The 26157-nt window shown below is 39.1% G+C and overlaps 2 protein-coding genes across 10 annotated transcripts in view; one reads left to right on the top strand and one right to left on the bottom strand.

The window, feature by feature from the left end:
* RPGRIP1L (RPGRIP1 like) overlaps window positions 1–13110 on the bottom strand; it is an 84495-nt gene extending 71385 nt beyond the window's left edge. For 4 of the 8 annotated variants that reach the window (XR_010374247.1, XM_064459376.1, XM_064459378.1 and 1 more), the window contains exons 1-4: window positions 13031–13110; window positions 8697–8788; window positions 7767–7911; window positions 2398–2696 (exon numbers count right to left, since the gene is read on the bottom strand). Coding sequence is in view for 6 of the 8 variants with exons in the window: in XM_064459376.1 (XP_064315446.1) it covers window positions 2398–2696; window positions 7767–7911; window positions 8697–8781 (529 nt within the window). In the remaining 2 variants the exon portion in view is untranslated. Of the gene's footprint in view, window positions 1–2397; window positions 2697–7766; window positions 7912–8696; window positions 8789–13030 lie in introns of those variants that run through there. The other 4 variants (XR_010374248.1, XM_064459379.1, XM_064459382.1 and 1 more) reach the window with 2 other exon arrangements.
* Window positions 13111–13246: 136 nt separating this feature from the next.
* Window positions 13247–26157, top strand: part of FTO (FTO alpha-ketoglutarate dependent dioxygenase) — a 251281-nt gene continuing 238370 nt past the window's right edge. For both annotated transcript variants that reach the window (XR_010374246.1, XM_064459373.1), the window contains exon 1: window positions 13247–13395. Coding sequence is in view for 1 of the 2 variants with exons in the window: in XM_064459373.1 (XP_064315443.1) it covers window positions 13357–13395 (39 nt within the window). In the remaining variant the exon portion in view is untranslated. The remainder of the gene's footprint in view (window positions 13396–26157) is intronic.

The raw sequence follows: 26157 nt of genomic DNA, 5'->3' as shown, positions 1-26157 counted from the left end.
AGTAAGAAATTACTTAAGGAAGAACTGTTGGTTCAGGAGTAAAAGTAATGGTTTCTCTAAATCTTTCTGCTGCTTCTCTTTCTTCAGCAAGAAGAAATTTATGAAGTTTTGAGGTGGGACCAAACTATGCATTAAATTTCAAATACAGCATTAAGGCTGCCGACCCTCAGTACCCAAAAATCAAGTCATTTAGGTTCAAGGTACAACGATCCCAGCAGGTACAAGGTTAAGTACAACTATACCAGCAGGTTCAGAAAATGACGGAAAAAAAATTTACCTAATTTGCATTTGTGCTGAGTTAACTTGATTTATTTATATCTTTTGAATTTTGATCTTTACGTATTATTTTAAGGTATTAGTAACTGTGCTATATACATATGTGTATATATATGCCTGGAGTATATATTTTATTTATTTTTGTTCAAATTGTGATGTATCTTAGATGGTTGTATACTCAATAAAGAAAGTAATGAAAGGAATCAGTGAGTATTTAGTGAACATTCGTACTTGACCACATCTTTTGGATTGACTTGCTATGGTATTTGTAAACCAGCCAAACACAAAGCAGATACGGTAAGGTATATTTATTATTTGTGGATTCTTTTTGCCTCTTCATGCACTGGAGACATCTAAGCTTTCCTGATTTTTTCCAGGCACTCATTTTATTTTTGGAGAATTGCTCTGAAAATTTTCTGATCTGCATTAAAGATGTTTTCAGATTCAGCATCATGGTTCCACAGAGCAATTTAAGAGTCCAGCAGTCTCTAAAGACAGGAGGCACATACCTGACACCAAACTGCTAGGTTTATAATCATTCATCAAAAGGGCAGGATGAGAAAACATGCAAGAGAAAACCAGGATGCTATAGAAATCTTCTCTGACCTTCTGGAAGACAACGCTACTGTGCCCAAGTTCTGAGTATTGGTTACTAGATTTTTAGTAATAGTCTTCACCATAGAAAAGCGTGTTCAAGAAACCACATGCTCAAAGCACCCAAATTATCAGAATCCTTTCCAGTTTGGACAAGGTCTTAGAACTGAGATAGGCACTCTAGAACTTCAGTGAAATTTCTGAATAATATTATCTGAAAATGGATGTTCTGTGGACAACTCTTTTTTTTCTTCCTCACATTCTCTTCAGTTTAAGAACCACTGCCTCAATCAACATAGCCCCAGTCCTAGTTCTGCACAAGACATCTTTGATCTGGATCTGTTCTTATGCCAAGAGAAGTTCTCACAGCATGCTGTATCGATATTTGATCTTTAATCTTTGAACCAAGTTGCCCTTTTCTCTGTGCTAGCACTGGGCCTGAATCAAGTTATTGTCTTTCTACCCTATTTTTGCATTGTTAAAACAAACACGCAAAAAATTTATTTTGGAAGTAAAACCACCTAATTCACAACATAAAGCGTGAAAATGTAGGTGAATTTAAGATGTCAAAACTTGCACTATATTCAAATAAAAGAAGCAAAGTGGTAAAGCCCATTGCTTTTTATTGCCTATCTAAAAACATGAGAACTGTTTCTGTTTTCATACACCTTAACAATCAATATAACCAAAATAAAGACTAGTGGGAGGGTGAGATGGAGGGAAAAAAAACCAATATAACTGGCCATCAGATTGATCCATAGCTTGTAGAAGTTAACGAGACAATTCTGCTGACTCAGTTTTGAATCAGGACCAATATAGCTGTCTCTTTCTTTTTTTAAACACATTATCTGTACCGCACATTAGTTAACTGAGTACAACTACTTCTACAAATATTCGTATTAATATATAAAGGTTTTAAAGTGTAATTTCAAATGTGGTTACCATAAATAAAGGACTGAGAGAGACTGCCTTAAGCAGTAAGTCTTGACAGTAAAAAGCATCATTAAAGATGGCTGCATTGTAGTATTTTCTTTCGAAAGTCTGTACACGCGATAGATTTTTCAAGTCTGAAGTGTTATGCACACAAGTATCAAGAGACTAGAACAAACCTTGAAATTAAAAAACGAAAAACATGTGCAAACAAACTACAGATGTAAATCTGTTATAATGTGATAACACTAAACTTTTTCATATACTTCTTTTATAAGCATTTAACATGTAGAGAAGTTATACTAAGTAAGTCCCATGATTTTAACTATTAGAAAACTTGCTTGAAAACTACTTTTATTTTCAAATCTGTGCTTTTGTTTTACCCCTAACACTGTGGATTCTCAAAATAAGGAATCCAAAGGCAATGAGTTATCATGACTGCTATAAATGAATAAATACAAGAAAAAGGGGGAAGAACAGTCTTTCTGCCTACAGGTACTTACCCACTGATGAACAGAAGAGTATGTACTTGCTACAGTGAAGCAATAACTAGTGGTACCTATATAAACCACTATTTTTAATAAAGGAGAATAATACCTTTCTTTCTGTGCTCCAGCATGCCAGCAGCCTCACTCACTTTTTTGAGACCAGTGTTAATACGAGGTTGAACGTAGCTGTATGGACAAGGCCTATGGCCTTGAATCTGGAGCTGCTGTTTAGTTGAAATGAGTTTGCTGCGGAGACTCTCATTTTGTTTCTCAAGCTCACGAACTCTCTCTTGCAAATGCTCAAGCATTTCTTCCAGCTCCACAACCTGACCCAGCCGCTTGGGGCCGCCACCAACTTGTTCAGACCTTTTTTTATCATTAAGAAGCCGTATTAACTTGGTGGCCATTCTGGGGAAAATAATAAAAGATGAAAAAGAATGTGAAAAGTCAGCATAAAAAGCATTCTGTTGAAAGGAACATAACCACTGTGAAGACTTCAGCATAGAACCTGAATAATAAATTTCAGGTTTTGATATAACTATTACTGCCTGTGAAGTACTCTTTGAAGATAATTGAAACCACTGTGCAGCAATCTGCTTTATAGCACTGACAAATAACAGTTTCCTAAGGCTTATCATTTAAGGTTAGTAAAAGGAGGACACATATTTACTCCATATGCTGCTTAAATGTAATTTTTAAGGCATGACCTTATAGAGGAACCTCTGCACGCTGTTAAGTAAAGTTACAGATTTGGGATGTGGTGAGGCAAACTATAAAAGCTACAATTCCACAAAACATTCAGCTATTGAAAGAATGCTAATAGTATGCAACATCCCAACGATGTATCACTTCTAGTATTTTCAGATTTAAATATGTATTTTTGTTCTAAAGTGTCTAAAATATACAGGCAGACATATTTAAGAAGGTACTCCGGAAAAAGACTTAATTCTCATTACCGTACTCAGTTTTACACTTGGTAAGTATTACCAATGTGATTCAGAGAAGGAACAGTTAGCTGAAGAACATAATTAGATACAGAGGGTATGGTTTTCATTTATCTTTAAAAGGACACGAATTTTGCTTTTGGCATCTCAAGAGTTGTACCTTTGATTTCCTTTAGTTTTGATAAACATTGCTAAGCTAGAACAAAAGGCAGAGAGGGCACATGGAGGTGATGTAATATACAAGAACAGAAAACATACCCAGCAGCGAATAGAAAAAACTTGGCATATAAAGAAAGAAAAGGTGGCTTTGATGAGAAAGACAAGTTCAAGACTTTACAAAATTAGTCGCACGTCTTCAAGACCTGTACCTAGTTTACAGGGTATCTATTTTTGCAAGCCCAGAAAGAAAAAGGAAAATAAGGACACACTTCATTTGTTTAAAAGGCCTTGTTTTATTTTTGTATACTTGTTGACAGAAGCTTCTACTTACAAGAACAAAAGTGAAACAAATAAAATCTGTAATAACTTTAGGGTGTCACAGAATGTTACTTGCCTATAAGCAGGTTTATTTATTTTTTTTTTTCAACGTCCTTCTACTGCAAATTCAATCAAAACTTTTAGTTACAGGGGCTTTGGCGCAAGGGACGCTGGGAAAGAACTTTAGTTAGAGGATTAAAGATTCTGCAATGGCAATATAAACAAACAATGTATTTTCTTTTCTGTGCCTTAAAAAATTCATAGAATCATAGAATCGTTAAGGTTGGAAAAGACCCTTAAGATCATCGAGTCCAACCGCTAACCTATCACTGCCAAGTCCACCACTAAACCATATCCTGAAGCACCACATCTGCCCTTCTTTTGAATACCTCTAGGGATGGAGACTCAAGCACCTCCCTGGGCAGCCTGTTCCAATATTTGACAACCCTTTTGGTTAAGTTTTTCCTAATATCCAACCTAAACATCCCCTGGTGCAGCCTGAGGCCATTTCCTCTCGTCCTATCGCTTGTTACTAGGGAGAAGAGACCGACCCCCGCCTTGCTACAACCTCCTTTCAGGTAGTTGTAGAGCGTGATAAGGTCTCCCCTCAGCCTCCTCTTCTCCAGGACAAACAACCCCAACTCCCTCAGCCGCTCCTCGTAAGACTTGCTCTCCAGACCCTTCACCAACTTCGTTGCCCTTCTTTGGACATGCTCCAGCACCTCAATGTCTTTCATGTCCTGAGGGGCCCAAAACTGAACACAGTACTTGAGGTGCGGCCTCACCAGTGCTGAGTGCAGGGGCACGATCACCTCCCTGCTCCTGCTGGCCAAGCTATTCCTGATACAAGCCAGGATGCCAGTGGCCTTCTTGGCCACCTGAGCACACTGCTGGCTCATGTTCAGCAAGCTGTCAGCCAACACCCCCAGGTCCTTTTCCTCCAGGCAGCTCTCCAGCCACTCCTCCCCAAGCCTATAGCGTTGTTGTGACCAAAGCCCCTGGGCACTTGGCCTTGTTGAGTCTCATACCGTTGGCTCCAGCCCAACGATCCAGCCTGTCCAGGTCCCTCTGTAGGACCTTCCTGCCCTCCAGCAGATCGACACTTCCGCCCAGCTTGGTGTCACCTGCAAACTTACTGAGGGTGCACTCAACCCCCTCATCCAGATCATCAGTGAAGATACTGAACAGGACTGGCCCCAACACTGAGCCCTGGGGAACACCACTTGTGACTGGCCGCCAACCGGATTTGGCTCCATTCACCACCACTCTCTGGGCTCAGCCGTCCAGCCGGTTGTTAACCCAGCACAAAGTGCACTTGTCCAAGCCGTGAGCAGCCGGCTTCTCCAGGAGAATGCTGTGGGAGACAGTGTCAAAGGCCTTACTAAAGTCCAGATAGACAATGTCCACAGCCTTCCCCTCATCCACTAAGCGGGTGACCTTATCATAGAAGGAGACCAGGTTAATGAGGCAGGACCTCCCTTTCATAAGCCCCTGCTGGCTGAGCCCGATCCCCTGGTTGTCCCGCATGTGCTGCGTAATGGCATTCAAGATGATCTGCTCCATGACCTTTCCTGGCACCGAGGTCAGGCTGACAGGCCTGTAGTTCCCCGGATCCTCCTTCCAACCCTTCTTGTAGAGGGGTGTCACATTTGCTAGTTTCCAGTCATCTGGGACCTCCCCAGCTGACCAGGACTGCTGATAAATGATGGAGAGTGGCTTGGTGAGCTCCTCTGCCAGCTCCCTCAGTATCCTCGGGTGGATCCCATCCGGCCCCATGGACTTGTGAACATCGAGGCGAAGGAGCAGGTCGGTGACTGCCACCTCTTCAACAACTGGGACTTCATTCTGCATACTAGCTCCATTTCCCAGCCCAGGGGCCTGACAACCCTGAGGATGACCAGTCTTACTATAAAGACTGCGGCAAAGAAAGCGTTAAGTACCTCAGCCTTCTCCTCGTCTTTCGCAGCAAGGTTACCTTCCACATCCAACAAAGGAGGGAGGTTCTTCCTGGCCCTCCTTTTTTCACTGATGTATTTATAAAAACATTTTTTGTTATCTTTAATGGTGGCGGCCAGTTTAAGTTCCAGCTGGGCCTTCGCCTTCCTAATCTTTTCCCTGCATAACCTCACAACATCCTTGTAGTTCTCCTGAGTAATCTGCCCCTTCTTCCAAAGGCAGTAAGCTCTCCTTTTTTTCTTGAGTTCCAGCCAAAGCTCTCTATTCAGCCAAGCCGGTCTTCTCCCCCGCCTGCTCAACTTATGGCCTGCTCCTGTGCCTTCGAGACTTCCTTCTTTATTAACATCCAGCCTTCCTGGACTCCTTTGCCCTTCAGGACTGCCTCCCAAGGGACTCTCTTAACCAGACTCCTTAACAATCCAAAGTCTGCCCTTCTGAAGTTCAGGGTAGCGGTTTTGCTGACCCTCTTCCTTACTTCTCCAAGAATCGAGAACTCTATCATGTCATGGTTATTGAGCCCAAGACAGCCTCAAACTACCGCATCACCCACCAGGCCTTCTCTGTTTGTAAACAGCAGGTCCAGCAGGGGACCTCCCCTGGTTGGCTCGCTTACCAGCTGCATCAGGAAGTTATCTCCCCCACGCTCCAGGAACCTCCAAGACTGCTTTCTCTCTGCTGTGTTGTGTTTCCAGCAGATATCTGGTAAGTTGAAATCTCCCATGAGAACAAGCGCTAGAGATTGTGAGACTTCAGCCAACTGCTTGTAGAGTACTTCATCTGTCTCCTCGTCCTGGTTGGGTGATCTATAACAGACTCCAACCTGCCTTATTGGCCTTCCCCTGACCCTTACCCATAAGCACTCAACCTTATCATTACCGTCATTGAGTTCTAGACAGTCAAAATACTCTTTAACATACAACGCTACCCCCTCCACCACTCCTTCCTTGCCTGTCCCTTCTAAAGAGCTTGTAGCCATCCACTGCAGTGCTCCAGTTGTGCGAGTCATCCCACCATGTTTCTGTTAATTCAGGTTGTTTCCATTAATTCAGGTATTCCAATTTGGACATTCTGTATAATTTTACCTAAGTGCGTGATGAGTGCATTTGATAAGTCATCTAACAGAAACACAGGAAATACCATTTGGAATAAGTAAACAATTAATTTGTTCCACCACGTGGTATTTGACAGTAACCTGACAGAAAAGATGGAAGTTATGTCATGCTGGTTAATTTGATCCTGACTCACTGAGTACTCGGTCAAAAGGAAAGAATGTTTTGGACTTCAGAAAAGTATGAAATGTTCCCATCTACAGAGGCAGTACCTTCAGATGCCCTTTCACAAACTGGTTAGCTTCAGACCAGGAGCTAGCTTAGATGCAGCAAGATTAATTCGCTTATGTACAGCACAATGTGAGCACAGAGTTACAGTGCTTTTGGATTAATTAGCCCTCCTGGAATATAGTAGTGCCAGGAACAGCTCTGCTGAGACCAGACTAGTTTGCCAGCACAGCAATAAGTTTAATAATAAGCCTAAAGTTGCTTGTCTAGGTTGGTGTATGCTGAGTACTGGGCTCCCCATGCTACTTGGGACTTCTTCAATTAAGTTACTTATTACCTTGAATAAAGGAGAGCTGATCATCATTACAAAGATATTTTAAGGTTAACTAGATGATAAAATGCTAGATGCTGGTCAGCTTCTTGGAGGACAGTGAAGTACAACAAAAGGGACAGAGTCACTCTGAATAGGCCATTCTGATTCTAGTATGAAATTCCTGATGACTAATTAGGCTCCTCTAGCCTCTTCAGTTCCCAGAACACCTGTTATGTTTGTACTCAGACAGCATAGCTATGAACCCAAGGTACCAACTCTGAAGTGGTGTATAGCAGTGTACCACTCTACATGGAGATCTAATACTGCCCACCACAAAAAATATCCCCCAAACTACACAGAAAACCAGAAATCAATACAAAAATGAATTCCAATGAGTGATTTTTGATACTGCTTTAAAAAGTGCTCTGAGAGAAATCTGCATGATTTTTATTTTGTTGATAATGCTTTAAAGGGCAAAAAAGTTATTGTGAGCTAACATTAAAACCCATACCTTTTAATTTTCTCCTCTTGTTTATTTGCATGCTGTTTGAGTAAAATGTTCTCATCACGTAAACGAAGAAATTTGTCTTCCAGTTCCTCTCGACTGATCCGTCCTACTGCTTGTCGAGCTTTTACATTCTGTGTAGCTGATAATTCTACCCAAACCAAGACAACTTTAAATTACCTTCAATACATTCAACAATATGCAATACAAAGTCTAACTCATTCTGAAATACAGAAAAAAAACCCCAAAGGTTTCAAGTAATTTGATATTTTACACTTGTATAAGCCTGTTGATTAACTCTTTCAGATTTATTGGCATATTAATAAATTATTTTTTCCTCCCTCTAACAGATAAAGTAATTCATTCAGATGACACACCAAACTGATTACCTACTAGATAACACAAGGGACTTAGTTTACCAAGTAACAAGGTACTTTCAGACATACTACTTAAATAAGATGATCATTACCATGGAGAGGCTTTCTAATCTGTTTCAAAGTCAACATACTTTCTTGAAGCTTGAGGAGATTAACTCATAATTCTGTAAATTTACTCAGATAGAAGGCTAAGACCAGTAGTTCTGTTCTAATAGCAGCTGAGTAATATATCAGAATTGCATAGTATTTTTGGTTCCCATTTTGTTAAATGGGTCTGGCCTTGTCCTCAATTCAGCAAAAAGAGGCCTCTGTTCTTCTGGAAGGATGAATGTTACAGGTCAATGAGATTTCCAGTTTTAGCATCTCACAGCAACTCCCATTTTATAACAAGCAACATGAAAATAGAATGGGTCATAGTATCTTTCAGAATTTAACCCAGATTTTGAATGGTATTTGAACTTAATTTTGTGAGCGGGAATGTCAGAAGCGTTTTTAGAAAGAAACCAAAGAAGCTATTGATCAAAGTCTGTAATTGTAATAAATAGCAGCTGGTACAAACCTTGTAATCCTCCAATTCCAGCTAGAGTTAGACCTACATCTCTCACAGGCAGGTCCCCCACAGTTTCATCACCTTGAACAGACATGGCTTATCTACGGATAACAAAAGTAAAATTAAATTCTTCTCCATCTGTATCTTAAACTGAGAGACTAGAATGAACTCCAACGCATCATATAAAATGAAGGAAAAAGTAATGACAGATTCACTGAAATGACACACTCCTACATTACTGTAAATGCTCCTACCTCAATTGTATCGCTCAGAGGACAATCTAAACTTTCAAGTTTTAACATGATGCCAGTTCTAATCCGTATACAAAATATAGCTTCTTTGTTATGCAATAGGTCAAATTTTACTTAATCTATGGAGAATTAGCTTTTTAAAATTCTAGTTCTGTTGTCTTCAGCAATCTTTGGGCTAAGGCCACATTTTAAAGTGTATGTGGGAGGGGGACCTGTGGTGGTGGTGTGTGTTTGCTTTTTTAATTGTTGGTTCATTTTAAGACAGGCCAAAGCTTAAGGCATCAACTGGTAGATGAGTAATGCCATCTTCCACATTTTGAATGGGACTCTTCAAAACAGAGGTGCTGGGGGTTATGAAGTCATTTCAGTGTTGCCTACCATTCTCTTAGTCTTCTTTCAATCATTGTCATAAGAGAAATTACTTTCTAAGATAAAGAATCTCCTATGAATGATTCTCATAAATCTGAACACATTTCTTTCTTGAGGCAACAGAAAGCTTAGCTACATGACAAAGTGAGATAAGGAAAGTATAAATGGGAGAAAGTAGTACATTTGTTTCAGTGTAATATACGAGCTACTTATAAACAACTACTGCTTCTTATTTCTCTTCCAGTGCAGAAAATTGTATGTTGGCCGTAGAGTCAAGTAAGGCTGAAATAGATTAAGAGAGAGACATGAAGTCCTTTGGACAGCCTTCCTCCCTACTGTTACACTCTTCAGGTGATATAAATCCTTAGTGAATCCAAAAACATCTAGGAAAGCATTGGGAAATAACAGTGTTGTTACTAAAGGCCTGCATCAGAGGACAAAAGTGACACAGTGTAATGCACAGACATTCCATTAAGCATCTGCTACTTCTACCAAAACCAGAACTGCTGCTAAAGATATGCATTTCTTCCACCAGTAAAGTACCCTTATGGCTTTGTCCAAAAAGAATGAAAAGGATTAACGGAAGTTTAGTTTCCAACAAGTCAATCTTGCTTTCAATCTTTTGTTTTTTCTTCATTAAAAGTTAGCATAAAGTATTCTTTCCAGCTTTCACTGTTTATAACAAGATAAACACATTTTTCTTTCATGTGGAACAAATGTTTACTTGTCATGACTGTTGAAACGTCTGAACTGATCTACAATTGTAGATTAGCAGTGAGGTTGCAGTTTCAATGCTGCCAGTCACAGAAATTGAGAATAACACTTTGTGATGCTGAGGGCCGTGGCAGGCAGCCATTGTAACGAATGGTGCAATTCTAATGACAGATACATATCAACTGTAATCCAGCTATCAGTGCTCTCAGCTCTTTTTGTGTTACTTACATAAATCTCTCAAAACATTTTTTTAATTTATTAAATTAGATCTATCCACAGTAATTGGCTTCATTCAGGTCTACATTCATTACTGTGGTCATTATTATATGTCACTGCATTATATGTCACTGCAGCAACTGAGGCTAAAGCGAAACAGAAACCTTCACCTCTAGGTGAACCCAAATTTGCTTCATGATGGTATAAAGGAGAAGATGCTACCATTATATGCTTTTCTAGAATGTGGTTGTCTTAGTCTTTACAAATTACAAATGGCAGGTATTTCTGGCAAATTTCAGACAAATCAAGAGCTAAACAACTATTTTATCAGCACAACTCCACAATGTTTGTGATTTATCAAAATCAAGCTTCATAATCTCTAGCACAAGAATAGGCACAGCCAAACATTACTGATTTCACTATTTACCACTTGTTAAAGAAATTGTGCTATGGGCATGTACCTGTTATTTTCAGTGTGAAAGAAATCCATTCATTTAAAAAACAAAGACAAAACAACACACACTTATCCCTCAACAAAACCCCCCTTGTCAGTAGCAATCTATTACTGGATGCAGCAAAAACACAGAAGTATTTAAGTTGTAAGCAAACAAACATAGCAGAGTTGTATGTGAAAGGCAGTTTTTACTGGCATCACATGACTTGAAGACAAGTAACAAGATAAAGCTGCTATAAATCTAAAGTCCCAAAAACTAAGGAAGGTGAAATTTTCAAAAGTAAAAGGAGGAATTAACTGTTTCTTTTTCATTATAAAGCAATAGAAATAAAGCATTCAGCTTTCTTTTCTGTCCTGGGCAGCAGGAAACAAAAAAAAAACAAATTAGCTTTTTTAATGAAAAAGAGTGTTTTTAGGTAGAAATAGTACAAACCTGCCTCCTGGTTTTTGGGAGGCAAAATATAATTACACATTTAGAATTTGCCCTGACACTTTATTTGCCTCGTTAGGAACAAAGGAACCACTTAGGTCTTTAATAATCACTAACAACCATAATTAATGCTTCTTCCCTGAGAGAGGACCCTTCAAACAGCAAATCATGTGTTACATATGTTTCAGTTACTTTTTGAATATTACCTTAGCGGCGATCAAAAATACTTAAACAAAATTACTTTCCTTGCAGTCAACAGTTCTGGCATTATTTCTAAAAGCATATGAGATTTCTCCACAGAGTTCCACGTTACTTCTTTGGAAAGCATTTCCAAAGTGATTAAATCTGCAAAAATTGTACAGCAACACTGCTACAAAAGTGATTGTACTTAGAAGTCCAGGATTTCCTAAAATAAAGCTCAGTAAAGCAAAAGAGAGAAATTTGTATTTGCATCTGGACAGATCCACATGCCATGCTGAACCTCAACAACTCAGAACAGTTTTTATTTCCAAGAAAGATTATGCTACAGTCACTTAAGCACTTCTTCCTAAAAAATAAGAAAAAAGAACTTCACATACAAAGAGAGGAAAATTGTCCATATCTCTGGGATTAACCTATAAGAATTTCAAGTTTGGTATGAGCAAGAATTTTAGATATAGTTACTGAAGTTAAAGAAACTGTAACTTTCTTACACGCTGCACTACTTACAAAACTGGTATTTGACAAATTGCTACAAGAAACTGCATGCAAGTTTGCAGTATGATGCAAGACCAGACAGTAGTGAGTATGAAAGTTAAGTACCAAAGCTCATGCTTTAGGTCCAGATTCTTATATAACTCACAGAAGTGTAATTTTCTCCCAGCATCATTCAAATGTAGCAAAACTGAGGAGGGATTACTTAAATTACCTGAAAGTTCTCAGCCAGTGGGCTAGAATGGACAGTTTCTAGTGAAATCTTAAGATTACAACAATTATTTCAACGTGGATTTAGAATTTCATGAGTTTTGGCAATGGCCAAGATGATGCTTTTCTCACAAAATTCTACCCACTTCACTGGTAGAGGGAAGAAAAAAAAATGAGGAGAGACAAACCACCAACCCATCTTAGCCTATCACAAAGTATTTCCAACCTACATTCTTCATCTATTGATGCCTTAAAGATACAAGTTTGCACTCTATTGGGCTTGTCAGCTAAAATAATCTCATTTATTACTTGGTAGGAGTATACACACATATTATCTTTCAAACATCATCTGTTGCAGTGTTGTGAGTTTTAGGAGGTGGAAAGGAAAAACAGAGAAGATATGGAAGATATTAGGAAAGGAGATCACCGCATCCTGCTGTAGACTGAGGAACTCAGACCTATAAGTCCTACTGCAACACAGACAAATCAAAACAACCCTGTCCTGCCTTCAACGTATTTTACGAGTGCTTTCCAATTTTTTCTTCAGCTCCGTCAGCTCTGGCAACAACTTAAACGACTGGAGGGGGCACAGAGGAAAGGTAGCGTTTGTCTCAGGAAAGAACGCCTACAACTCTCCGGTGTTTCCCGCCCTCGGGTACAGGAACGCAACTCCCGCTTAAGTCCAGCAGCCTTTTTACATACATAATAGAGACCACGACTGACGAGAGCTATAGGGCTACTTTTAAAAGCCGGCGAGCCACCCTGCCTCTTCCCTCGGGCGCCAAGCTGAGAGTGGGGGAGCCTCGCAACTCTGAAACAGCCGGTGCAGGAGCGCAGCCCCGGGCCGGGCGCCCCCTCAGCGCGGGAGAGCGCCGACCCCCGCCAGCCCCGCTCCTCAGCGGCACCTTCGCTTCGGGACATGGCACCGCATCTCCCAGGCGGCTCCAGTATCGCTGTCCTTCCCCCCACCGTGGCCCAGAGGAGGAAAGACTTCCCTCATACTCACAGCTCCCTGCCAGCCCTATGTCTTCTCTCAGCATTCCGTTACCAACTGCTGCCGTTGCTAACCGAGTCCTTCCACTTCCGGGGACCGCCGGTCCCCGCTGCATGACGGGGGTTGTAGTTCGGGGAGCTACCGGGCACCGCCTGCGCCGCCTGCGGGGAACTACAGCGCACTGTCGCCACCGGCTTCCCACGCCCGTGCCGCGGCGCGTGACGGGAGTTGTAGTCGCCCTGGGAGCTCCGTGTCGGGCTGGTGCCGGCGGGAGCTGCTGGGAGAGGACGGTTCCCGCTGCGTGCCGCTTCGGGCGGGCGGCTGGCCGAGGCGGCACCATGAAGAGGAGAGCAGGGGAGCAGGAGAAAGAACTAAAGGTATCTTATCTTTGCTTCCTGCTCCCCTTCAGCCCTGAGGAGCGAGCCCATGGCGAGCGAGCGGGCGCTCTGGCGGCTCTTGGGGCTGGAAGGGGCAGAGCGAGCCCGCCTGAGCTCTGGCAGCCCCAGCGCCGGGGCGGGAGCCCCGTGTGAGCCGCCGTTGGCAGCACCTGCCCAGGCCGGAGGGTGCCAGGGCACGGCCTGGGCTTCGGTGAAGCGTGCCCGGTGTGCGAAGCAGTGCCTGTGCCGCCGGGACGGGGCCTGCAGGAGCGGTGGCGGGGGCCGGTGGGAGTCCAGGCGTGGCCGGGTCAGGCGGGCTTGGCAGTGGCACTCCGAGGAACCTAGGAAGCTCGGGGTTCCCCTCTCCCTTCAAAGAGGGCATCCTAGTGCGGCTTTAACAGTAGCTAATAATGAAGTATTTTTACCACCTGGGCTTGGGTATTTTAATTTATAAGCGAATTTTACAGTGTTAGATGAGAAAAATCAAAGTAGGTGTATGTTTGGCTTTGCCATATATTCTCAGTGAGGTGATGCATTACTGCACTTTTATTTTCAAATTTAAATTACTTGTGCTCTACACCAAGCCTAACCTAAATATACTGTTTAAATAATTTTTTTTCTTGATAATGTGTTTAGATGCGATGCTGTTACATGTTTACGTTGAAGAAGTAATTACACTGTGTAAGCAAACAGATTGGTGAAAGTTTTGCTGTTTCAGGTGCCGTTGAAGGGCTTGTTTCTACCACATTGTACCATATTTGACTGCAGTTCTTGATGGTGGTTGTACCTCTGCTGATTTTGTTTACAAAATAGTGGTATAGCCAAGCAGTAAGTGTGTTTGAAAGCATAATGCTGATTTCAGTGATGTTAATGAAAGGAAGTCCAATTCCATAAAAAATTTAGAATAAACTGTCTAAGATCGTAATCTGGTTCACATATCTTTGCATACACAACATACTGGTTTTGGTATTGCTATTAATTTACTATTGAACATTGACAGTTATTTTACTGTAGGGGCAGTGAAGAGGTCTGACCTAAGTTGGCAATGAAATATTTTAATAGAAAGCCTGTTCACAGTAGTAAGAATTGTAACAATTCTTTAAGGCCAAGCTAATTAGTCTTTCTGCTGTCCCTCATCACTGAAGGACAGTAACTTCAGTGTTTTGTCTGTGTTCTGCTCTTTCTATATATTGTGGCATATGCAGATATAAGCTGTCCCATCCAGTCCACTGTGATTACGTTACAAAAAAAAAAACGCAACCCATACCTTTTTTTTGCCTGTTCATTTATGCTCTCCATCCAAGGGCTTTTGTCTTTGCAATGTATCCCAAACATATTTGGGAAACATTTGCATTAGGGGAATAATTGCCACTGATAAGATAATTATTCAAGGATATGTGTGAAGGAGTAAGAGGATGGAACAGTGAACTACACTGGCAATGCTTGTAGGAGGACAAGGCACTTGAAGAGGTATCAGAGGAGCAATGTATAAGAAAGCCAGAGTGAAACAGTACTGCCTTAGACAAACCTAGAAGTTGTAGATGCACAAACAGAGAAGGATGAAAATTAAGAAGCCTTCCTATAGAGAATTTAAAGGTGTAACTGCTTATAGGATGCCTTAGGGGGGGTGTTGTAATTTGGGTACTGTTTGAGAGAAGCTTTGAGTATATTGAAAATGAAACAAAAGGAGCCTGTAGAACATCTTAGAATAAAGGATGCCAAAGGAGAAGACACAAATGCAAAGAGGAGGGCTTATACAGGAAGAAATGTATGCTTTCTTTTCATGGGAGCGTCATCATACTGGTATTCCTTTATACAACTTAATTAGAAATGTAACCTGGCACTATGACACTTCCCCATTCAGTCCCTACGTTCAACCATTGTTGGCTTATGTTGCTCACCTAAGCAATGCTGAAGGCAAAGGAAGTGTGTATTTATTGTAGCTGTTCTGCCAAGACTTCCATTTAGGTCCTGATCAAAATATTTCATAGCAAACAAATATTAGTGAGGTTAACCCGACCTCTTCTGGAGAGTAAGATTTATGAGGCCTACAAATGAGAGGGAAGTGGTTGGATAGAGAAGCTGGTTTGGATTATGTATCTCCTGGCAACATCTCTGCTCTGGAGAGTTAAATCCTAAATAAAAGTTCTTATTTTGATGTAATTGTGTACTGTTAAATGCTATCTATCAGGAGCCCAGTGACTGGCATTCGCTTTGTAATTATACAGTATGTTTCTTATATGTGATAAGCTGTTCTCTCTCTCTCTCACACACAGATTTTCATGTGTATAGCCAGTTTTGATTTATGCTGTTATTGAAGAACATTTCTGTTCCAAGTACTTGTGGTAGAAATTCTTTAGAGTGCAGTGCTGTCATACAGCAATTTCTACTTTGCAAATCACTCAATTGGATTGAGTAAGATTCAGTGCGTAGCAGAATTTAAATTGTTTGTGCCAGTATTTGGTGTTCCAAGCCCAAGAGGAGGAGGCTGCAAGTTCATTCCTGGGAAGGGGGTCTGAAGAAAGTTGGGAAACAATAGCCAGAAGTTAATTACTCAGCTGTCTTAAACACCATGTTGAGGATGCTAGTGTCTTGTGCAATGTTTCTCTGAGTCTTAAGTCGACAGCAAAACATGATTATTCTAAGTTTCTAGAGACACCTACAGATGTTGCATGCCATCAGCTTCTTTGGTCCTCCTCATAGCAAATATTACTTCTGTGCATAAAAACAGGGCTGTTAGAGTAGATGTTGCTCATTAGCCGGAGAGGCATTTTAATGAAACAGTCCACTGGGGGTGTGTTTTGTTTGTTAGTTTTAACTTAGAATTCAGTTTTAATTAGTATGGTTTATAGTTATTTTGATTCTTTTTTCTTTACAGTGTTGGGCAGAGTTTTGGTCACCTTGCAGTAAGCTTTCTTTTGCTGGGTGAAGAAAAGATAACATATAAAGGAAAACCAAACATATACCTCTTATTTGGTGGTCTACTTAGGCTATTTTCCTCCTTTTAAATTTGGGAACAAAGCTGTTTTGCTTCTGGAATGTTTATTATCTTGATTAATATTCACAGGTTAGTGTAAAAAGTTCATCTTTAATGCAAGACTGTTCTCAACACTTTGACTAAGTTATTTGTTTTTTTTTTTGTTTTTTTTTTGTTTTTTTTTTTTTTTTAAGTAAGTTTCAGTGTGACAGGTGCCAAGTTCTAGTAACTACCTTTGTGTGCTTCCCCTTGCTGCTTTTTGTGTATTAAGACCTTGTGTCATTACTGTGTGAAAGATAAGATGCTCAGCTAGTCTGGAGTATTATTTTCTTTTACTTTAAAAGGATTATATTGATGGGCCTTTGGAATAGACCGCTAAGCCATTCACAATTACCTTATGTAGCTGTTTATGGTAATTCACATTACTGTGAAACCAGAACGGGCTACAGAGAATGTATTCCACAGACATTGCTGTTATGTTTGCACAGCTCCCACCACAGCTGGGACCCCAATCCAATAAAGTTATTGCTATACAAATAATAAATGCATCAATATGCACATATCTGAATATTCACAAGGGCTTTTACGAAGATATTCATGTGCAATTTCACATTTGTGAGACATGTTAGATGAAGTGGCAAGGAAATATAAAGCTTTAAATAATACAAAGCTTTGCATGTATTTTATTTACAAGGAGGAAAAGGGAATATACAGTGTTTTGGCTGAGATTTCAAAGGAAAGTCGTATTTCTTGCATCATCCTCATTTTTGCTGGCTGGAAAATAATATATATTTACAAGATAAAATAGGTTGCTTCAACATATGAATACCCTGGGAAAAATAGGCAAGTATTGTCAGAGCACTTAAGAGCAGGGGAATAGTTTTAGGATTAACGCTGAAAAATGTCACCCATACACCATGCAATGAAGTATATAAACTTTAGTGTTGTCTTATCATAGTTTCTTCAAATATTATGTTAATTTCTTGTTTCCTGTTATTGTTCTGCCTCTTTAAGATATAAAAACATACAAAATGCTCTGACAGATTAAATAGATTCTTCTAGAAGTTGTATTTAGGAAAATTAAAGTTAATGAAACAGCTTAGATACAGTTAAATAAGCTTTTTGTCATGTCATATTTCTGCTTAGGTAAATGGTGTGCAGGTTTTAGCAGAATCAGCAGCCAATATGCCCGTAGCAATTTTTGTGGTAATCACATTATTGGCCCTTCCCATTATTAATGGGACAATAATTAAGAAATAGCATTGATAGTCACATAACACATAATTTGTATATTGGAAATGGTCAAGTAGAAGCCTTGCATATGCAGAATAAAATACAAGAAAGAATGAGTGGCAAATGTTCCTTGCTTTTAAATTCATCGCATTCCTGCTGCTTAAATTGCCTCAGCTGCTAATGCAGGAACCATTACAGTAATGGACTCAGCAAATGAAGGAGAACCAAGACATACACACTTTATTACTGGAGGGGTAATTTTCTCTTCATCTGTAATAGCAGCAGTGCCTAGTATTGATCAGACCATCAAGATACTAATCCTCTGTAAAATTACTTGTTATGACTGAAAATGTGTTAATCCAAATCAGTCTGTGTCCTGACTTTCTACTTACTATTGAATACAGACTATTAGATGGTTTATTTTTTTGTGATTTAAAGCCTTTATATTGATAATAGTAGGAGCTTCCTTTGCAAGAGCACGTGCTTAATCTTAGCTATGGCCCAGGGTTGTCTTTTTGTTTTAACTAGAATATCACCCACTTAATTAAGTGCATGTCTGTCTTGCTGCTCTGAATTATATTGGTACTTTAGGCTCTGCAGATTTATTAAACATGTTGTTTACATTCAGTCTCTTGTTTTTGCTGTAAATAAGGACAGATCTGTGCTTCACATATTAGAATCTTCTAAGATCTTGGAGCTGAGGATGTGAGGAGCATGGATACTGAAAACACTAATTCATGTTTTGTGCATTGTGGCCTGTAAGGCTATTGTGTATGGGAGTAATGCAAGAGAAGTCAAATGCCAGGGGTCTAAAGGTCTTCGGTTTACTTTGATTCTAGTGATCCACTCCATAAGACAGTGGTAGGGGAGCTGTGCGTATTCCATATCCAAATATGTGCTCTTGGAAAGGCTTCTACTTTTTATTTTTTCTTTCCCCCATCTCTTTTTTCATAGTCTTGTATGTTAGATTGTAAGTTCATGTCTGTTACGTGTATAGCCTCTAGCCAACTAAAATTTTGGCTCGGTTGCTCACCACAAGTATAATAGGTGTTACAGGTACACTATACACCGTAGGACATGGTTGCTTGAAATGATTCCATTAACCCTCACCTTTCATTAGACTTCTTAATATGGGCTCCTACCACATGACAGCCATTGGTATCTTGCCAACTTATGGGGGTAAGAAGTGTCCTATAAGTGGGACAAGACGCAGAACTGTTTGCTTATTTTAAAGAATCCGGTAGTGTTCCATGCATTTTAGGAAATCTTTGTTGTTGTAGTGTGAGTTAGATTTTTGCTCTGGCAAAATGAACAGCATGTTTATTTACTTAATGAACCCTCTGCTTTCCTTTTTTGTCATAATTTAACTGTTTCAACTTGTATCATTCAGAAAGACTTCACATTTCCTAAAAGGTATTGGAGTACCAATACCTTTACAGGGATTTCGATTCCTTGCCACACACCACACACACACCCCCCACCCCCCACCCGACCAAATAAGGAGTATGGACAGAGCATATGTTGCTTGCTTAATTCCAATTTCCCTATTCAACAGCCTCTTTGCTATAAATTTCACGACAGGAGACTAGAAATGTGTACAACAAAGCATCTTGTGTGATGCTGTGGTGATGTGGAGTTCACTTATCAGCTGAAAGTTATGCTGCCAAATGTGAAATGAACTTTAGTTTTCTGTTTTCATACTAAATTTGCAAGTAGACTGTTATTAAACATGAGTATGTTCTTAAACAGCAACACTGAGACAAAATCATTTACAAATCCAGTGTTAGCCATGCAGTGTCTAAAAACGTGATGATAGTTGTTTACACTGTTTCTCAAATATTTCTATAACTTCTGGCATCCAGGAAAATTAAATTTACTCCAAAAAATGAGGGGAAGTGCGTGGTGGAAATCCTTCCTGTTTTCTGTAGAAAATAAAACTTGATGTGGGTTGCATTTTTGGTTTTGAATAAACATCTTTCTGAACAGAAATCTTCTGGAAGTTGTTAGCAGGTGATTCAATTTCAGAAAGCTAGGTATTCTCAGATGTAGGTCACCTGGACCCTGTTGTTTTCTGATTATACACTAAGTTCAGAATCTTAGAAGTTTCAGATAGAAACTGGCATTTTGGAAATGAAGCTATAGTGAAGTGTCCGCGTTGGAGGTGCAGTACTGGGCCTACTTTCACTTTTACTTATGTATTTGGAAAACATTTAATGAATAATTATTATACTTTCCCCTTTCACAGCAGGTAGGATTCAGTTTTATCTGACCCAGGTAAGTGAAAACTAGACAGGCCAAATAGTGAATCCCTAAAGCTTGTTTCTGTTCCCAGTGCAATTGGTGATCAAGCTTATGCAGCCTTCAGCTGAAGCAGGATTGGGCTCTTGTGCTTTTAATGATTCAACCATTTCTGAAATTATTAAATTAACCTTTAATGGCCAAGAGCATCCAAAATATCGGATGATCCTCTTCCCTTCAGTTGAGACTAAAAAGCACTATAGCGTATTACTGTATTCTGTTAGGTTCACTAGTGAAGTGCAAAACATGGTTATGAATATTTACTAACATTTAAAGTATGGGGCAGATTGAACACATCTTTGAAGCCTGGATAGAAAATGGTAGTGCTGTAATTTCAAAACACTCTTCTCTTTGTTACTGGAGCTTTACTATGGGAAGAAATTCTGTTCTACCTTATTTAGCTTAACAGTTTTTTTTTGCCTTTGTACACATGCTACACCACTTTCTAAAAGAATTACATCTTTATCTCCTAGAACTTATTCTGTTTCATTTTGCCCTTTTATCTGCTGCTCATCCCACCATTTTTATTTAAGACTGTAAAGTTACTTTAGTGTAACTGCTATTGTCACCTTTGCCCTCAGCTAATCAAATAGTTTACCTTGAGGGGAGCATTTATCTCCCACTTTCATTATTATTATTTTCGTAGCTGTAAAGATATATATTTTATGTCTCCAGAAGGCTGTAACAGAGAAACGAGGTATTGATCTGCTGTATTTGGCAATTTCTTTCCACCTTGCCATCGATATCATGTCAGCCTCTGTCTGTACTGTGGTTGACCTCACAAATAGCTCTTTATGTTCCCATTGGATTCAAATGATATACTATGCTCAAAACTAAATCGATGAATGATTATAAAGTTTTTAGTATTATTTCATAACCCCAGGCAACTGGTACTTCATGCATGAATACTTGAAGAGGTACCTGATTAAAATACGTTGCTGATTCTGTCCTAAGGTTTAAAGTTGTATTGAAATAAAATATCTCATAATATTAAATTCAGGGTCTGATTTGTGTATTTCTGTACAGACAGTAAAATTACTGAAAATTCTGCTTGTAATTCACCAGAGAGGCTCCAGTCTATAATGGCAAAAGATTTTGCTTAAAGCAAAACCTTCCACTTTTGATGCATGCTGTATCCTCTGTTGTGAGTGCAAAAATTTCACGCACTGGATCTTGCCAGTGAAAGGTCATGAATGTTGCACTGTATGTGCTTTTAGGGGAAAAAATGGTGGTAAAAATCAGATGAGGTTTTCACCTCTAAAAAGTGAATGGTGAGTTTGAGCAACTTTGGGGTTGGAAAACATTGTTGTTACTGCTCTGTAGAATCATATACCTCTAACAGTTTAACTGGTAAAATTAACGTTCAAATGCACACTTAATAGATTTAAAAAAAAAACAAAACTCTGAATGGAAAAAAGATTTTCACAAACATTTAAAGAACTTTAGAAGCCCAATCCTATTGATATTTAATTTGCGCTTGAGTTGGGCAAGAAGGTTTTAAAAATCTGTCGTCTCAAAGCAGTAGGCCTCTTGAAACGCAGGCATCTTGAAACTGTATTTGGAAAGGGCTGGCTGAAGGTTGCATACAAAAGGATAGGTTTATGCAAATTAATTAAACAACAGCTTGTATATTTGGAAATAATGTGTATTTAGCTGTATTCTCTTCTGACTTCTACATTTACTTCTAACGTAGATGATGTCATTGCAGCAGGTAATGATGCTTTTGTGCTCGAAGGAAATACATTCTTGTCTGGTATCTAAATCGCGTGGTGGCAAACTACTGCAAAAAAATTGGTAAGATATTGAACAGTGCGCTATGTAGGTACCTAATCACAGCATGAAAACAGGGCAAATAATTTAATCCAAAGATTGAATGTAGGAGGAAATTATTTGGGGCCTTCATTGTAAACAGTGCATATAAACATCAGTGAAATGACCATCTCTCTGGGTTGGAAAGCTTATTTAGAGTCAGAGTTTAGATAGAAATTTCTAATAAACTTATTTAAAGGAAATAAACATCTGTCAAACATAACTATTTTGCAAGACATTTACACAGAAAAATTGTGGAGAGGTGTTCCAGTGATGATGATTTAGAGTATTTAATTTATGTATCTGGAGACCATGTAAGTGGCATATTTTAGTAGGCAATATGAAAACACTGGACATTATACCAAAGCTCTGATCAGTTTGAAACATTTTGTAAGACTGGAGTTTTTCTGAAATGTAGAAGAAAAATTTTTTATGTATTGCAGCTATTATAATTTTTTTTTTAAATCTACTCTGTCTTCTATCCAGATAGGAGCCAAAAGTTAATTTTTACTAAATTTGTTATTTCAGTTTTTGTATTTGCTGACTATAATGGAACTGACTTGATAGGAGGTAAGATCAAAAGGCAGTTCCATTCCCCACTTTCCAGCCATTCCCTTGTCAATGCTTTAGAATAAGATGGGTTGAACCAGTTTTGTGCTCCTTGCATCTTTGGTAATAGGGAAGAGAAGCTGTTTTGGTTTGGGTTTTTTACTGTGATGGCTAGTTGAGTAGGCAGTTATCTTTTAGGGATGTTCCATGCTCCTGGTTTTTGCCTTTGGCATGCGAAATGTAAAAGTGTACCATATTGGTGGTTTTGTTTCTTTTTGAACTTTATGAAGATGGTGGTAGTCGACTTTTTCAAGAGGAAAAGTACAGGGACAAATGTTAGTTTTCATAGACCTCTCCCATTCCTTAAAACAGAAGCTGTTAAGCTTCTGCATTGTCAAGCTTGGAAGCCTTCAGGTACGTGCTGTCTTTCATTTCTTGAACTTCTTTCACTGGTGTCTGAAAAATAGTCCTGTGATATAGTCATATGAACACTATCAATCCTGGTTCAATAGAAAGTGTTTATGGAAAGCATTTATACATAGACAAAAATGAGATAAAAACAGATTATGAGTTCTGCCAATGTTTTGATTTCCTAGCTTTATATTTCACTTCAAAAGACTTCAAAAGTCTTTTACTTGCATTACTAAAAACTTGTATTCCTAGGTACCTCTTTAACCAGTTTTGCTTGAATGCATCATGGGGAATTTCTGTATATTTGGGGGATAGAGCTATTTTGATCTGTATATTATATCTATCTATATGATATACTGCACACTCCTTAGATAACAGTAACCAACAGGTAATGTAGCAAGAGTTCTAACACACAGTCTGGTTCTCTCTCTTATTTTGTCTTTCCTCTGGCCAGTGTTGCCTTCTCCTAGTGTTTAAAAAAAATATATTTTTTATCTGAGTTTCTTTGAATTATTAGTATTTATATTTTCAAGTTATGTTCCATGAGCTTTTCTCCAGTATTGTTGCAAGTAGAGGGTTGAAACTTGTATGAAATTTCCTGACTCCAGGAACTGATACTTCAGAAAACTTCTCATAATCACTTGAACTGTTGCAAGTTGTGGTGCTTGATAACAGCATGCAAGAGAGTTCTTAGTGCCATTCTAGCCTAAACTCTTATAATAAGCTGTAGGTGTTGGTCAGCCTTCCTTGAACCGTTTTAAAAATGTCTTACATAAGTTACTGAAGTATTTGTATTATACAGTGTACTTACCTGTGGCTCCTTAGTGTATCTTCTGATCTCATATTATTTCACAAGTTTATCCTCACTAAACATCTCTGTAGTAGAGAGGTATTTTTTTCCCTCTTCTACAAATGGAAATTGAAGTGCAGAGAAGCTTTAACTTCCTCATTATCACAAGTAAGTTGATAGTGTGTGCTAGGCATCAGATACACTGCTCACATTCCTTGTGAGTGGGTGGTGGTAAGTCTGCTTCATTTGGACAGGGGTTGAATAGCTGAAATAGCCAGTGTGTGTGTGTGTGTGTGTGTGTCAGTGTGTGTACACACACTGTGCAGCGATGATGAAAGAGTCAGGAAGTGCAGTGTGTGTGCAGTAGCATTACATGCTTCAGTAATGAAGAGTGATGTCAGGACACCCAGAATTTAGGATCTGGAATCTCAGACAAATTCAGAAGAGCTTCTGAAATGATCTGGGCCTCATTATAAGACAGAAAGAGAGGAGCAACTGCGGGAAGTGGATGTTTAACCAAGCAAGTCCTTTAACAATTAAATCATGCTTTTTTCTTTCTCCCACCCTCATAGAGTGTAAAAGACGTTGATGAGCTTTCCCCAAATTTTTAATTTCTGCTATAGGTAGGAACCTATTGCCTATGTAGAAAAAGCCTTGAAATCTGTATTTCAGTCCAAAATAAGTGTAATTATGATTTTATGCTTCTGGCTTCCTGAAACCCATTCATTGTGATCACAACAGTAGGTTGGTCATTATCTGTGATTTGAAAAGTGGTGGTAGTATGACTTGTATAATAGAACATATGAATATAGTTCCTGCCTTAGAGTTTGTGTTCTGTGCATGTCTGTGCATACATGACAGACAAGTGGTTTTATCCTTCACGATATAAACATAGTCCTCATAAATAATGACAATTCATTTTCTCTTTAGTTTGCAAAGCGCAGTTCGTGAATAGGGTCTTTAATGTGTTGGTATCTGACAGAAATTGGTACAAAGCAGTAATGTCATAGGCAGGATGACTCCAGTGACCCAGCAAAAAGAAACAAGCACTTTGCATGTTGATCTGTTTTGTTAAAGGGTAATATTTGGCCCTGTAAGTGCAGGAGAGATGGGCTGTTCATGAAAAGGGCATAAAGAGCTAACCCATATGATCCTTTGTCAGCCTGATTAAATTCAGTGTCAAGCATTCATTCATATGAAAGATGAGCTGCATCACTGTTTATCTAATAAAAAAAAGTATTTCTATTTTTCCTGAAGTCTTTTATATGTTAATAGAGGCAAACGTGAATATGATCACGTAATTTAAATGTGTAAGTAAAAAATATACGTCTTTACTGGCAATGGGTTAAAAGTAAGATGTATATGTTTTATGCAAAATAATGCAATTTCATTGTTAATCATGCTGTTCAAGTCATAACTCCTCACAAAACAGTGCTTTTAAACAAATAGAAAATACTGTTATTGTACCATTTATAACAGAAATGCTTAGGATATTTAGAGATTGATGCAAAGTATTTATTTGCATGCTTTAACATATGCTCCTATTGCAATATTAATATACAAATGCAGAATTAAAATTCCAGGTGATGGTATTAGTCCTAATTATAAGGTGTTAAGCTTTGCTTTTTAATACTGGAAGAAATTCTGGTATTTAGAAAAAGGGGTATAATGGATGTAACTTTGGAAATAAATGCGTGCCATTACAAGAAAGTCGAAGAATTCCTTGCAAAATAATTGAACATCTCTTAAATATTAAAAGGAAGAGAAGGGAAAAAGTTTAGATGTCTTTTCCCTCACCCTTCCTATCCTGCCAAATCTGGCTTGCTTAAAACAACTGCTGGGAGTTCTGTTTAATGTTATATTTTGCATGCATTTGTGATTTGAAATAAAAAAAAAAGAAAAGTAAAATTTTAGAGAGACAGTTTGAATGGCATGCTGTCAGTTTGGCTCTTCATGAATTGGCAGTGGTCTCATTTAGGACCTTCAAATATGTGTCTGCCTGGACAGAATGAGAACATTTTGCATGTTCTTCAGAAGACAACCACTCCTTGCTGCCTCACAGTATTCAGTGGTGCATGACAGTTGCCCTTCATTGCTGTCTTCTTCGAACTTAACCTTTGACCATCCGCTTAGTCGCTGTGCAACGGTTGGAGCAGGCCAAGATGTTCATGAATGACGGGCATCGGCCTGCAACGTGCTTGTCATTATTTGACTGTCAAAAGTAGCCTGCCGTTGGGCTCCATCAAGGTTTGAAACGTATGTGCAGCAGTCCATATTACTTAACGACCAAGGCTGTCAACAGAACAATCAAATGTGCATAAAAAATGTGTGTTGAATCTGTCTTTGATCATAATATAGGGAGATATTTTTGTGTGTGTGCTAGATATATTCATATGACTTTCACAGGGCCAAGAGGTTGAATCTGCTGCCATGGTAAAAAGTGAACTGTTGTCTCCTGTGGTCTGAGTTTCAAATAGCACGATTTAGATTTGAACAGCTCTGCCAGTTAAACTCTCAGCTTGTCTTGCGTATCCTATCAGCTTTTCAGCCAGCAGTATAAGCAGCGAGATACTAGACCAGTGGTGCCTGAGGTTAGCTGTCAAACTGGAATGTTATTTTGGATCTTGCTGTAATGTAATATTAGAGAAGGAGGTCGGGCTGTGTGATTTGTAAAGCAGTTGCGCGACTTAAAATG

Source organism: Phalacrocorax carbo, chromosome 8 (assembly GCF_963921805.1).
Source record: "Phalacrocorax carbo chromosome 8, bPhaCar2.1, whole genome shotgun sequence".
In the NCBI taxonomy this organism is placed as follows: Eukaryota; Metazoa; Chordata; class Aves; order Suliformes; family Phalacrocoracidae; genus Phalacrocorax; species Phalacrocorax carbo.
Note: the sequence above shows the minus strand (reverse complement) of the source record. Positions and strands in the feature narration are given on the sequence as shown.